This window comes from Hordeum vulgare, chromosome 4H (genome assembly GCF_904849725.1).
Source record: "Hordeum vulgare subsp. vulgare chromosome 4H, MorexV3_pseudomolecules_assembly, whole genome shotgun sequence".
NCBI classification, from domain to species: Eukaryota; Viridiplantae; Streptophyta; class Magnoliopsida; order Poales; family Poaceae; genus Hordeum; species Hordeum vulgare.
The window spans coordinates 443,608,355-443,621,472 of record NC_058521.1 but is presented as its reverse complement, the minus strand read 5'-3'; the positions used below and the strand labels follow the sequence as shown (position 1 = coordinate 443,621,472).

General features: G+C 49.3%; 1 protein-coding gene across 2 annotated transcripts; it reads left to right on the top strand.

Annotated features, from left to right (window-relative positions):
• The first annotated feature begins 6,500 nt into the window (after positions 1-6,500).
• Positions 6,501-12,310, top strand: LOC123448877. Of its 2 annotated transcripts, none has more exons than XM_045125907.1 (11): positions 6,501-6,936; positions 7,579-7,621; positions 7,804-7,857; positions 8,509-8,572; positions 8,874-8,930; positions 9,011-9,108; positions 9,206-9,244; positions 9,325-9,413; positions 9,561-9,639; positions 11,242-11,289; positions 11,698-12,310. In XM_045125907.1, exons 1-11 carry the CDS (start codon positions 6,743-6,745, stop codon positions 11,776-11,778), a joined length of 846 nt encoding a protein of 281 aa, XP_044981842.1. In that variant the 5' UTR covers positions 6,501-6,742; the 3' UTR covers positions 11,779-12,310. The 2 variants fall into 2 exon arrangements, with proteins under 2 accessions (XP_044981842.1, XP_044981843.1); XM_045125908.1 differs by having other exon boundaries at positions 6,533-6,936; positions 9,014-9,108.
• Positions 12,311-13,118: the final 808 nt, after the last annotated feature.

Sequence of the window (13,118 nt, the reverse complement as noted above, 5' to 3'; positions counted from 1 at the left end):
CACCGATCCAATGCCTACAAGTTTTTCCTACTGGTCCTTGCTATGTTACTTTGCCGCTACTGATGTCACTTCTGCTACTGTTACTCTGTTGCTACTACTGTTACTTTGCTGCTACTCGTTACTGTTGCTACTGCTGCTATCACCCTACTTTGCTACTGATACTTTGCTGCAAATACTAAATCTTTCAGGTGTGGTTGAATTGACAACTCAACTGCTAATACTTGAGAATATTCTTTCGCTTCCCCTTGAGTCGAATCAATAAATTTGGGTTGATACTCTACCCTCGAAAATTGTTGCGATCCCCTATACTTGTGGGTTATCAGCAGCCGGCACACCGTCTACCTTCATGACGGCCACCCACTGGGTATGGAGCTGACATGATTCGAGGCTTGGCGTGACCGAAGTTGTTGTTGTAGCCGGCGAAGCAGTTGTAGCCAGCGAAGCAGTTGCACCCGGCGCAACAGTTGGAGTCGACAGAGCCAGTGTAGCCGGCACAGTAGCTGTAGCCGGCAGAAGTGGCGTAGCCGACGTCATTGGTACTGAAGGATCTGGCGCACGAAGATCGACGCTGACTACGGAGACGGCTTGATAGATGGCTTGTATAGTTGCTCGAGGGAGACATCGGCTGGTATTGCCTGCCTTGTAGAGCCGATTTTGGCCAAGGTGTCGGCCGCCTCGTTGTCCGCCCTTGGGACATGATGGAACTCGCAACCGTCGAAAGGGCCACTGAGCTGCTGAATGAGCAAGCGGTAGCTCGCCATGTTGGCGTCCCTTTTGGCGTCCCATTCGCCAGAGACTTGCTACACCACAAGATCCGAGTCGGCGAAGCAAAGGATCCATCGGATGCCAATTTCTCTGGCAAGCTAGAGGTCATGAGCAAGCGCTTCATACTCGGCGACGTTGTTGGAGGCAGCGAAGTGTGTCTAGAGAGCATACTTGAGTTAGTCTCCTTTCGGAGACGTCAAGACGATGCCGACTCCCAGACCAGTTCGCATCTTCGAGCCGTCGAAGTGCATCCGCCAATGAGTGGAGTCTGGAGGTGGTGGCATAAATTGGGTTTCTGCCCAATCGAAGAGGAAATCAGCCACCACCTGGGATTTGATGGAGGTGCGTGGCTCGTAGTGGATGTTGTTGTCAGCCATGGAGATGGACCACTTGGCAATCCGGCCATGGCATCACGGTTGCCCATGATTTCTGAAAGCGGAGCGGTGCTCACCATAGTGATGGCATGCTCCTAGAAGTATTGCTTCAACTTCTTGGCGGCAAGGTAAACACCATAACACATCTTTTGATAGTGGGGGTAGTTTTTCTTGGAGGCGGACAAGACCTCCCTGAGGTAGTAGATAGGGCGTTGTACTAACAGTACCCTGCCCTCCTCATTGGGCTCCACTACCAGAACCACACTGACCACGTGAGTGGTTTCCGTGATGTAGATGAGGATGGGCTCTCTTTTAGCCGGCGCCGCCAAGATTGGCAGGCTCGAGATGACGCGCTTGAGGTCGCAGAAGGCTTCGTCCGCCTCGTCGTTCCACTCGAACTTGGTAGTCTTCTTCATCAGTTGATAGAGTGGAAGCACCTTCTCGCCCAGCCGGCTGACGAATCGGCTAAGGGACGCCAAGCAGTCGGCGAACTTCTGGACGTCGAGGATTCGAGCCGGCTTCACCATCCGCTCGATGGTTCTGATTTTCTCAGGGTTAGCTTCAATGCCACGAGCGGACACGAAGAAACCCCAAGAGCTTGCCACCTGGAACTCCTAAGACGCACTTCTCTGGGTTGAGCTGGATCTTGTACTCGCGCAGATTGGCGAATGTCTCTTGCAATTCTTCAAGGAGACTAAAATGTTGCTTGGTCTTGATGACGATATCATCCACATAGACGTGAATGTTCCTGCCGATCTGCGGCAGGAGGCATTGTTGCATGCAGCGCTGAAATGTAGCACCAGCGTTCTTCAGACCGAACGTCATAGTGGTGTAGTAGTAGGCCCCGAAGGGTGTGATGAAGGAGGTCTTCAGTCGATCAGCCGGATCCAGCTTGATTTGATGGTAGCCTGAATAGGCGTCCACAAAGGACATCAATTCATAGCCGGTTGTGGAGTCGATCACTTGATCTATCCGGGGCCAGGCGAAAGGGTCTTTCGGGCATGCCTTATTCAGGCTCGTGTAGTCGATGCACATTCGCCATGTGTTGTTCTTCTTCAGCACCAGGACTGGGTTGGCCAACTAGTCCGGGTGGAAAACCTTCATTATGAAGCCGGTTGCGAGCAGCCGGGCGATTTCTTCTCCAATTGTGCGCCACTTCCCCTCGACGAAGCGGCGCAAGGGTTGTTTCACCGGATTGGCATCCGGCCGCACATGAAGCTTGTGCTCGGCGTACTTCCTTGGAACTCCTGGCATGTCTTTTGGAGACCATGCAAAGATGTCCCGATTCTCACGGAGGAAGTCGACGAGCTCGCCTTCCTATATGGTGTTGAGATTAGCACCGATGGTGACGCACTGCTTGGGGTTCGCAGGGTCGAGTGGCACCTGCTCGGTTTCCTTGATCGGCTTGAATGAGCCCTCGTCGGCCGACTGGGATGGTGGATTAGGGATCGTCGGCTGCTCGGTAGCCTGAGCTACGAGCCGGTCAATCTGCCTCTTTTCCTCAGCAATCACCAGGGCATCGGCCAGACGGATGCTATCGTGTGCACACTCGAGCGACTTCTTGTAGTCGCCAGCGATGGTGATGATGCCCTTTGGACCCGACATCTTCATCTTGAGGTAGGCGTAGTGGGGGATAGCCATGAACTTGGCCAAGGCCGGCCTGCCCAGCAGCGCGTGGTATGGGCTGTTGAGATCCACCACCTCGAACCAAATTGGTTCTCGGCGGAAATGCGCCTTGTTGCCAAAGAGGACATCCAGCTGGATTTTGCCAATCGGCGAGCAGGACTATCCCGGCACGATGCCGTGGAAGACAGTGCTGGTCGGCTGGAGGTCCTTCTCCTGCAGCCCAAGCTTGAGCAAGGTGTCGCGGTAGAGCATGTTTATGCTGCTGCCACCGTCGACCAACACCCGGGAGAACCGACAGGTGAGCCTCTTGGAGGCGAAAGTGGGGTCGAGGACGAGCGAGTATGAGCCAGGGTTCGGCACCACCGCAGGATGGTCAGCCCGGCTCCACATAATTGGCTTTTCAGATCAATGCATGAATTGGGGGAACAGGAGGGACTGTGGCGTTCACCTCACGCATGCGTTGTCGCTGGTTGTGCTTGTCGTCGCCCTCGCTGGTGAAGATGACGTAAGCTCCATCTTGGTGGGGGTACTCGTCGTGGAGACGGCTGTCGTTGTGACGCGATGGTGGTGGAGCCGGAGCCGGCCCAGGAGCCGGAGTACGAGGCGCAGCAGCTGCCGTCGGGGGAGCCGGCAGACCCTCTCCTCGCGACATTCGCTATGCAAAACTACACTGCCGGAGGGTATGAGTGGCCGGCTTCGCCCCATTGTGCATCTTGCATGGTGCATCGAGCATTTGCTCGAATGTGAGCTTAGGTTGCCAGTTGTTCTTGCCGGTCTGCTGCCGCTGAGAGCCGGCTTGGGTAGCCGATGCATCTTCCTCCATGCTAGCCACCTGCTTGCTTATAGAGCGCGAATCATGTTGATCCGCCTTGCGCTTGTTGTTCTGTCCGCCTCGGTTGTCGCGAGCCGGCTTAGGAGTAGACGGTGTGGGGACAATTTTGTTCGAGGCGGTGACCTTGACCCACATAGCGGAGTCGGCCATGGCGTACTTGTCCGCCTTGGCCATGAGCACCGCCAGAGAGGTGGGCTCGGAGCACATGAGCTTGTGCTTGAGTAGGGTGCCGTCTCGGCAGCCGTTAATGAAATATTGAATGGCTTGTACCTCATGCACTCCTTCGTAGGAGTTGCGCAGCTCCGTCCAACGCGTGACGTAGTCACGAAGGGGTTCTTCAGGCCTCTGGACGCACATGGCCAGCTCGCGAGGCCGACCAGGGCGTTTGTAGGTGCTAGTGAAGTTGCGGACGAACGCCTCCTCGAAGTCAACCCAAGAGTTGACGCTGCCGGCTGGAAGCACACTGGATCAATGGGACCATCCTCCTCAAGGAGGGCCGACTGTGCCAGAAGGTTGAGGCGTTTGCGAGCATCGTTGTCGTTGTGAGGGACGCGAGGGCCGTTCCGAGCTGAGATCGAAAGGGTTTCCTGGGAGCTAGTGGCGTTGGCCCCTTCCCGCCGCCTTGGAGGAGGAATCTCACGCACTGAATCCCCCTCGTCGCCAGCATCCCTGTGATGCCGGCCTAAAGCCGGCTCGCTTTGGTGTTGGGAACGTCTATCTTGACTGTCCTCGCCCTTCCGGCCAGAAGTGCGATGCGAGAAAGAACCCTCGGCATGATGACAGCCGCTCGGGTTGCGGTGTGCTCTGGGGTCGGCTCCCGGAGACACCGACTGTGCATGACCAGAGTCAAGAAGAGACCGGTGCTCGTTAGCGACGTCAAGGAGATCCTTGACCCACTTCTCTTGAAGGACGCACTCCTCGCCCTCCAAACTAGGCATTTCTGCCATAGCCGCCTGAGCGGCCCGCAAGTTGGCCACGGGGGTATCGTAACTGGGTTGCTTGCCACCTAGGATATCGGCGATGACCCGGCCACGACCGCGGACCTCGCTGCGTCGGCTAGGACCATCAGCAGCCAGAGTGAGGCCATAAGCGAAGTTATACTCGCGCTGTGCGGCCTCCATCCGGCGCTTGGCAGCGGTGATGACAATGCCCTCCTCCACAATCTGCCTGCGGGCCTCCTCGAGCGAGGCCCGAGCATCAGCTGGGTTTGCCGTGGTGGCGATAAGCATCTTCAAGCCGGTAAGGGAAGCGTGAAGCGTGTCTGCGGAACCCGCAGCGGGGTCAGCTGCCTCCATGAGGTTGGAGACGACAACGATGTGGTGCGGGGCAAGACACCCCGCAGATGATGGTGGGCTATCGAAGATGAGCACCTCGCTAGGGTACTCATCATGCGCAGGCACCTCCTCGAGGGAGAGCCTGCTGAAGCTGGCGCATAGCGCGTCGATGTCGATGCCCTCGCGGAGGTAGCAAGGCTCATTGTCGAGGCGCAGGTCGCTGAAGAGGAAGTCGAGGTTCGCAACAGCAGCAATAACGACGCTGGGGAGCGACTCGTCATCAGACTCCTCATCAGAGTCCGTGAGACGGCTTGGAACATCGACCAACACCGCAGAAACCTCCGCATGGGCAGACTCCACGGGCATGCTGATCGATCCGGACGCGAGGCATCCGGCGGTGTTGGCGAAGGGCCCCGCCCAGAGCGTAACTCCGGCCGGTGTCGCGGACGGCCCCATGGTGGGCACCAAATGTCGGTGTTTACTCACGACACCAGCCATGGGTAGGCTAAACATGAATGGTGGGAACCGAAAGGACACCGGCAGGCTCCGGGAACGGGGTTGGTACAAGCGAGAGACGCACGATGTACCCAGGTTCGGGGCTCTCCGTAGAGATAACTCCCATAATCCCGCGGGAATGTATAATGCACTAGAGAGGTTACAATGTGCTCCTTGAGCTGTTCGACGAAGGAGGAAGAAGGAGTTGCCGGCTCGCGTCTACCTCTCCTCTATGTGTGTGTGTGTGTGAGCAATTGACCGACCCTCTGCATGGAGGGGGATCGGGGTTTTTACAGACGAACCCACCGACCTACAATAAGGATAAAGGTACAAAGGGAGGGACCCTCCTGGCAGCCTCGTCGGCTGGCCAGGGGGGTCTACAGTGGTCTTGTCTTGTCGCTGGAGGGGCCCGCCGGCTGCAAGGTCCCATCTGGCTATGGGGCCCGCCAGCCAGCCAATGAAGCTCTCGCGTAAGGCCAACGCATGACACGTGTAGTACGTTCAGCGTCGTCTTGCGGGATTCGCCATGGGTTGCCAGTACCGTCGTCTCCATTGTTGCCACACCAAGCTTGGTAATGGAGTGGGTGCTGACGAGCTGGTACTGTGCGGGGTTGACGGATCGAAGCCGGAGTAGGTCAGCGGCATGGCCGCTGACACTGTATCTACCTCGACAGTACCAGTGGCCTAGCCGCAAGGCATGGCCGGTTTAGGGTTTTAGGGTTTATGGCTAGCGCACGGCAGATACTTACCTCGCTAGCCGGCTTAGGAACGGCCGTCTCACATCTAGCCGACAGATGCTTTCCAGACGGCCAGAAGGAGGTAGCCGTCTCGCCCTAGCCGGCAGGTGATTCCTAGCCGGCCAAGAAGAGTTGACCGTCTCGTCCCTAACCGGCAGGGGGATTTGACCTAAGAGAGTTGTGGTTTCCCTTTAATCTTGAACGCAAAGGAGTAGACTACCCGGCTTATCCCCCGTGAGACACACCCGATCAAAATCAAGAACTCGACACGTTCGGTTGTTTAAACCGACCGAGCATGTCACTGTCTAATTAACCAGACCCGACAGAACGGGCCCGCGATGCCTACAACGGTACGGGAAGAACAGCCGCTGCACTCCACTCCACCCGAGGCCAGCACGTGGGCGACGCAAGCCGCGACGCACCGAGGCGGACGGAGGCCACAACGGCGGCCCGTCCCGGACCAAGAGAGAGACACACGGAAGGCGACACGTACTACGTGAGCCGAGCAAAGCTCGCCCGTGCTGCGGTCCTGAGACTCCGCGAGCGTGCAAGAGACGGTGGGTGGAGCACCCGAGGCAGCCGGCGGCGTGTCCTCGCCTGGCCCTGGCCGCTCCCCGCTCCTCGGCGTCGCCGGTGCAAATGCCTGCGCCGCGACCGCATCAGCTGGCGCTGCTCCTCGCGGCGGCCTGGAGCCTCGACCTGCTCTGCCTCGCCGCGGCGGAAGGTGGAGGCGGCTCCTGCGAGCTCTCGGTCGAACGCGGTGGCGCGCTCTACAACTTCAGCCTCGCGGCGCCGACGCCGGCCCACCGCCACGGCGTCCTCAGCGAGGATGGGTAACTTACCAACTAACTGTGCACTGCCCGTCGGCACCGCCTTAACTGATAAATTGGCCACTCCTTTGCATCGATCGACATGGGGAGATATAGTCTGGGAGCGGGGTTCTGAGTCGAGACAAACCTGGACGAGTTGATATGCGATACGCTCAGAGCCTCAGAGTCCTCGTGCTTAGTGGACACGCGCTTCTCATGTTTGACGAAATGTTCGTGTAATGTTTTTTTTTTACTTGTTATCACTGACTCAATTGTGAAGTGGTGATTTCGTCTCTTGAAAAGTAGAGAATGCAGTAGCAGTATTGTAGTATACTACAGTGCTAGTTGCCACTTTGCCTGGCATCGGCGTTCGGAGATCAGTTTGGTTCTGGGGACCTCTTGGCTTTCACATGATGGACCGATTAGTATATAAGTATAATCCATGAAACCTGCCTTGGTAGCAGAGCAAGATGTCTCAGCAAGCTGTTGCATTGGTGCTCTTCTTGGCTCACTTCTTGAGTGTTGAAACCGTGATTAAGTATTCTTTATGCGACTAGCGAAGGACTTTGTATTTCGGAGCATGCAGCTACACATTGCCTGTATGTTTACTGCCACACCGTTCTGATTCCCACTCTGCCCCATAACGATGGGCATCTTGCGTTTCAGGTTTTACAAAGTGGCCATGAACGATTCAGTAATCTGGTTCCAGGTTTGTTTCGCTAGGATACTCCTCTTGTCTGATTGTTTTTGCATATGTAGTTGCCACACTCCAGACATCTACACTACAACCACAATCAGGTGGATAAAAATTGCAAAGTGGATTGTTTGAAATCTCTGCATATAACCTAGAGGTTTTTGTGTCCTGTCTCAGCATTTTGTTATTGTTTGCAGCTCTGCGATCAGATGATATTCAACTTTGATCCACCTGCCTGTCTTCACTGTGAGGTACTCTACTGATGAATCATCCCATAATTTTATTGAAAACATTCCTTTTATCGGTTAGCTTGTCTGTTTATGCTTGATACTTGGATGCTGCAGGCTAGTGCATCTGTTTACTGTTCCTTCATCTGGTCTTATGTTGCGTATACCTCAGCGGCTCAGCCTTTCTTAAGTATCTCACTTATTTTACAAATAAAAGACACTGCTTAGGACTATAGCCCTTGTTTCCATTCTCTTGGCAAATCACGTGTACTAGTGCAGAAATGATCAGGTCATCCTGAAATTTGTAATCATCCTATCATAATGTTACTCTTTTTTTGCTTTTCAAACTGGGTTTTCTTATTTTTCTATTACAAGAAAACAAACAGAAAGAAGTTGTTAGATCAGTAGCAGTGGTAGGAGTAGCGATAATGGTTTGAATCGCCAGTAGGTCACCAAAGAAAATCTACTGTGACAGTCTTGAGAAGAACTAGTAACAACAGTGTCCACTAAGTTGTATAAATAACAGACTACCAAAAACCATTATATTTATATCAAGCAGAAGCCCAACTGCATCATAGTATATTTTACTAATGTTGGATTTATCTATACCTGCATCTCGGTGACAGATTTCTTTGGCTCCGTTTTTCCTCCTTAACTATTTCTTTACCAAATTAGAACTGTGGTGGTCCATTGAGGTGTGGTACCCAATGCAACGCACTTGCGTCAAATAACATTGGAGGTAGGTTTGTTCTCCTGATTCGATATATTTTCGCCAGCTTTTTCTTCTTGTACCTTACAAAGTGCATCAACAATGGTACTGGTGGAGTGGTCATTTCATTAAGTACTTTCCAGTATGCATTTTCTGGTGATAATAAGCTTCCTTTAAAACTCCTTAAGTTGCAATCGTTATTAAGTAGTTCCCACTGCATTTTCTAATGATGTTAATTATTTTTGTTTAAAATTAAATTGCAGTATTTTCTTTCTGGCTACTGGTATTAGTGACTTAGTGCTTGGTGTCTACTACATTTTACTGTCTGCAGGGTATGATGTTTGTACAACCATTGGAAGCGCATCTGGATCCCATATATCTCTAATAGGTAAGGATCATGTATACATTGTACCCAAATATCCTTGCTATGTGAAGCTTACCTAGCTGTTTGTTTTGCTGAGGGGAAAGCAGACGATGGTAATCCACAAAAGGGTGTCATTGTCAAGATGTTTTCATCAAAGTGTTCTATATCTGTTTTCATCTTTTGTGATTCAGCTGTAGCCCAAGTGAGTACATTTTTCCAGTTAAACTTTCTTTTGTTCTTTTCTCTGTCACTGTTGCATTCTTATTTTGTGCTGCTTTCTCCTCCCTTTTCTTTTGCAGCTACCGGATAAATTTAGCCAATCTGGAAGTTGTGATTACGTGAGTTCGCTATTTTTCCGCAGTAATACTTCTGATATAGCAGATTTCTTGTAAGGCATTAATAAAATTGTACCTCTCAGGTTATAATACTTAGACACCCTTCTGGGTGTGCAAGATCAGTGTCTGATGCTGGAAATGGCTGGGGATGGTTAGGCACTTCGTTCATAACGTATGTTATGTTGAGTTGCATTTAGTTACTAAACTTCACATAGTTGCCAGATCATTGAACAAGGATCCTCATGACCCCGTCCACTGCCAGCAAAGTTTCTCACTGCATATTAAGGTCTGGCTTGACTAATATTTAACTGTTTTGCAGAATTGTGTGCCTTCTTGGAGCGTACATTCTGATTGGTGCAATCTATAGATATTATTTCGTTGGCATTCATTCTGTAGAGGTAAAGCTAGTCTTGCACAGTCGTTGGTCTTAGTTTTATGGAATAAATAACACATTCATATCATGCTAAACTCTGCTCAGTTGTTGTCATGTAGTTGAACTCTGAACCATTTGAGGGTACTTTCGGTCTCACACCTTTGTTGATGGGTTCAGCAAATTTTCTGTCCAAGTTTGTGAAGCTCTACTTGTCTTAGGCAAAGAAAATTGAGTCCGAACCACTCCCAGAGTCGAGATACCAAAATATATCTAAAATTGTACCTGAGCCAAATGTCGAGACTTAAGAGACCAAAATAATTTCAAATGGGTATGCAAACTCAGGTTGGGAGACCAAAAGTTTAGGTCGTTTCTTTTAGGGAGTAGCTTAATTTCAAATATTCGAAAGATACTTTGCAGTAGTGAAAATATGGTTTCGTATGGAAATCTTAGTTTCAATCATTTTAGCTTTGGGTGGAGTAAAAAAAATACAATTTTCCTTGATATTTCAAAGAACTAAAATTTTAAGAAACATATCCATGGAATCACAAAAGCTAAAAGACAGGTTTTATAGGACAGCTATCCGACCTGCGATGTTGTATGGCGCGGAGTGTTGGCCAACCAAGAGACGACATATCCAACAGTTAGGTGTAGCAGAGATGCGCATGTTGAGATGGATATGTGGCCACACAAGGAAGGATCGGGTACGGAATGACGATATACGAGAGAGACTTGGGGTAGCACCGATTGAAGAGAAGCTGGTCCAGCATCGTCTCAGATGGTTTGGACATATTCAACGGAGGCCACCGGAAGCGCCGGTGCATAGCGGACGGATAAAGCGTGCTGAGAATGTTAAGAGGGGTCGTGGTAGACCAAACTTGACATGGGGGGAGTCCGTTAAGAGAGACCTGAAGGTTTGGAATATCGACAAAGACTTAGCCATGGACAGGGGTGCGTGGAAGTTAGCTATCCACGTTCCAGAGCCATGACTTGGCTTCGAGATCTTATGGGTTTCAACTCTAGCCTACCCCAACTTGTTTGGGACTGAAAGGCTTGGTTGTTGTTGTTGTTGTTGTATTCATGGAATCACACTTCTTTCTATCACTGTGTCACGAAACCACACAATTGTATACAGAGACGATGCAACTTCGTAATGGGCATTTCAAGTTATGATGCTGACAGGTGGTCACACCTGTCACTTCCATTGACATCCTTAGACCAAAAAATAAGTGTAGTTTTGTGAAACTACTTACAAGTGTAATTTCTGAATGGCTTGCCCAGAAAAATGGATTTTTAGAAGTTTGTCCTGTTGTTAAGTAGTAATACATTTCCCTTATTTTTCTGGATCTCTGAAGAATTACATAAGAAATAGTTACCACAGTAATATAAACTAAGAAAGTTGATGTCGTAAAAATATGTGTAAAGAGGCTGCAACAAATCCTTGTCAAAACATAACTTACTCATAGTGTGTCCGGTGAATTTACACCATAGTTGAGCGATAACTTTGCGATGATATGTGAACTGTTTCTCTGTGTCAACCATAAATTTACAGATTGTTGTCATGTATTGCAATTTAGTAACCATTTTAATGCTCTTTAACCACATTCCTGTCTTTCTTGATGTATTCTAGGCCATTCCGAACCTGGAATTTTGGATCAGTTTGCCACAGAGAATTAAGGTAAGCTCAAATAAATGTCTATTCTAATAGAGCATACTGATGTGTATGTGTGATTCTTTTAATCTGTACGGCTGTTTATCTCTAGTACAAACCAGAATTAATGACATTGTTTAGATCATTTCAAGGTGAGAATAATATGTAGTTACTGATGCATGGAAACGAGTTTCATCGCTAACAAGTATCTGACATACGTCTGCATTATTTTAAATTGTTTAATTGTCCGCCATTCCCAGTATAAGCCATAATCTTGCTTTCTCTGAAAGGGAAAATGGTGTTTCTACAGTTTACATAATCTCCTGCGTTGAAAAGTTTCAGAGTTATTACTGTGATAGAATGTTTTATTTTTGAATGGTCACTGTGATAGGATAATAGCATCGAATGTAACCTTATGGTATGTTATCTGTCCAGAGCATGTTTGTTCGTTCCAGAAGAAACCCAAGAAGTCAGAGCAGAGATACTAGAGGTCCATATACCACTGTAAACCACTGAGAAGTAGAAAAACCCAATACCAGTATTGGCAGCCATACAGTGAACAAGCATATGTGGATTGGGGTGAAAGCAAAACCTTTGATGTCCGCCCATATGTCAGGTACCATCAATGAATGATCTATCTTTGTCCTTGTATATTAGTGGTGGAGTATCTGAATGAGCTTCCAATGGAGATAAGTGACCCAGTGATCATAATCAAGTCCAGTAGGTCCTTACACTACCTGCAGCGCTCTCTTTTTCTCTTCCGTTTTCGTGCAGGTGGGAGAACTTTCATGTATGTACAATAGTTGATGCTCGGCTATTTATTCACATGGAAATATGCAATTATTCAGATTTGGTTCAGCGCCAAGTGTTTATAACCATATTATGACTATACTGGCCTTCCTCATTCAGAATTCAGGATTCTTTTTTCAAAATTGGTAATTTCTTCAAATTGTTCTTCTTGGTATAAGTTTGTCAGCAAATTCTGTAATTGGGAACTGAAATTTGGACGTGATTACTATAAAAATGCAATATGTCACCATGCAAGTAATACCCAGATCAAATGTGGTCAGCTATATATCCTGATTTCTTTCAACACTGTACATCCTTATGAAACTGTGTGAGACCGGTGGCGTGTAACAACAGTTGTGATTGATGTTGTCTGATCACACAGACCAAAAAATGAAGTTGATCCTGTAATCTGCATCATACGATTGTCCTGTTTAAAGGAACTTGTAGAATACCGATGCATCAGAGTTAGGTTGTGAGTATTGTGGACAACATGATGCTTGTGCTCTGCGCATGGCAAGCGAAAAAACAAGATTGGGACATCCAATGGCTGCTTATTTACTTCTATTATAAGGTGTCTGGTACTGGGTACAGCTTTTGGCAGATAAAATTCCGAAGGTTAGAGAACCAGTGCAAAAGAATATTTTTTTTTTGAAAAGGAGGATCACAGCCCCCGGCCTCTGCATCAATCGATGCATGCAGCCATTTTATTAAACGAGTAATATCACAAGGTCTTGGGTTCTTAAGAATCTAACACACTGGGAAAATAACAAGTGCAGAATAAAGATGAATCACTCCTGTGGGGAGGGAGGGGGGGGGGGGGGGGGGAAATGGTGATGTAATGTGTGATGTGAGGTTATTACGAGTAGAGGAACCTATTAGCATAGGGAAGCATGCTAATTTTGCTTCCTTTCTTGCCATAACTTTAGGCCAGAAAGTGATGCAACTATTTTTTTTTCATGAGCTGGTACAAGAGGGAATCATTTTACTGGCTGTGTTTCAGAGCTGGAGCTTTCATTTTCTTTCGCACAGATAAAGATGCTTGTTTATGCTCCAGTGGGATCTTTATG

Coding starts and splice junctions, on each gene's coding strand:
- LOC123448877 (XM_045125907.1), top strand. CDS start 6,743: ATGCCTGCGCCGCGACCGCATCAGCTGGCGCTGCTCCTCGCGGCGGCC. Junction 8,931..9,010: donor ATCCCATATATCTCTAATAG/GTAAGGATCATG, acceptor CTGAGGGGAAAG/CAGACGATGGTAATCCACAA. Junction 9,109..9,205: donor GTGATTCAGCTGTAGCCCAA/GTGAGTACATTT, acceptor TTTCTTTTGCAG/CTACCGGATAAATTTAGCCA.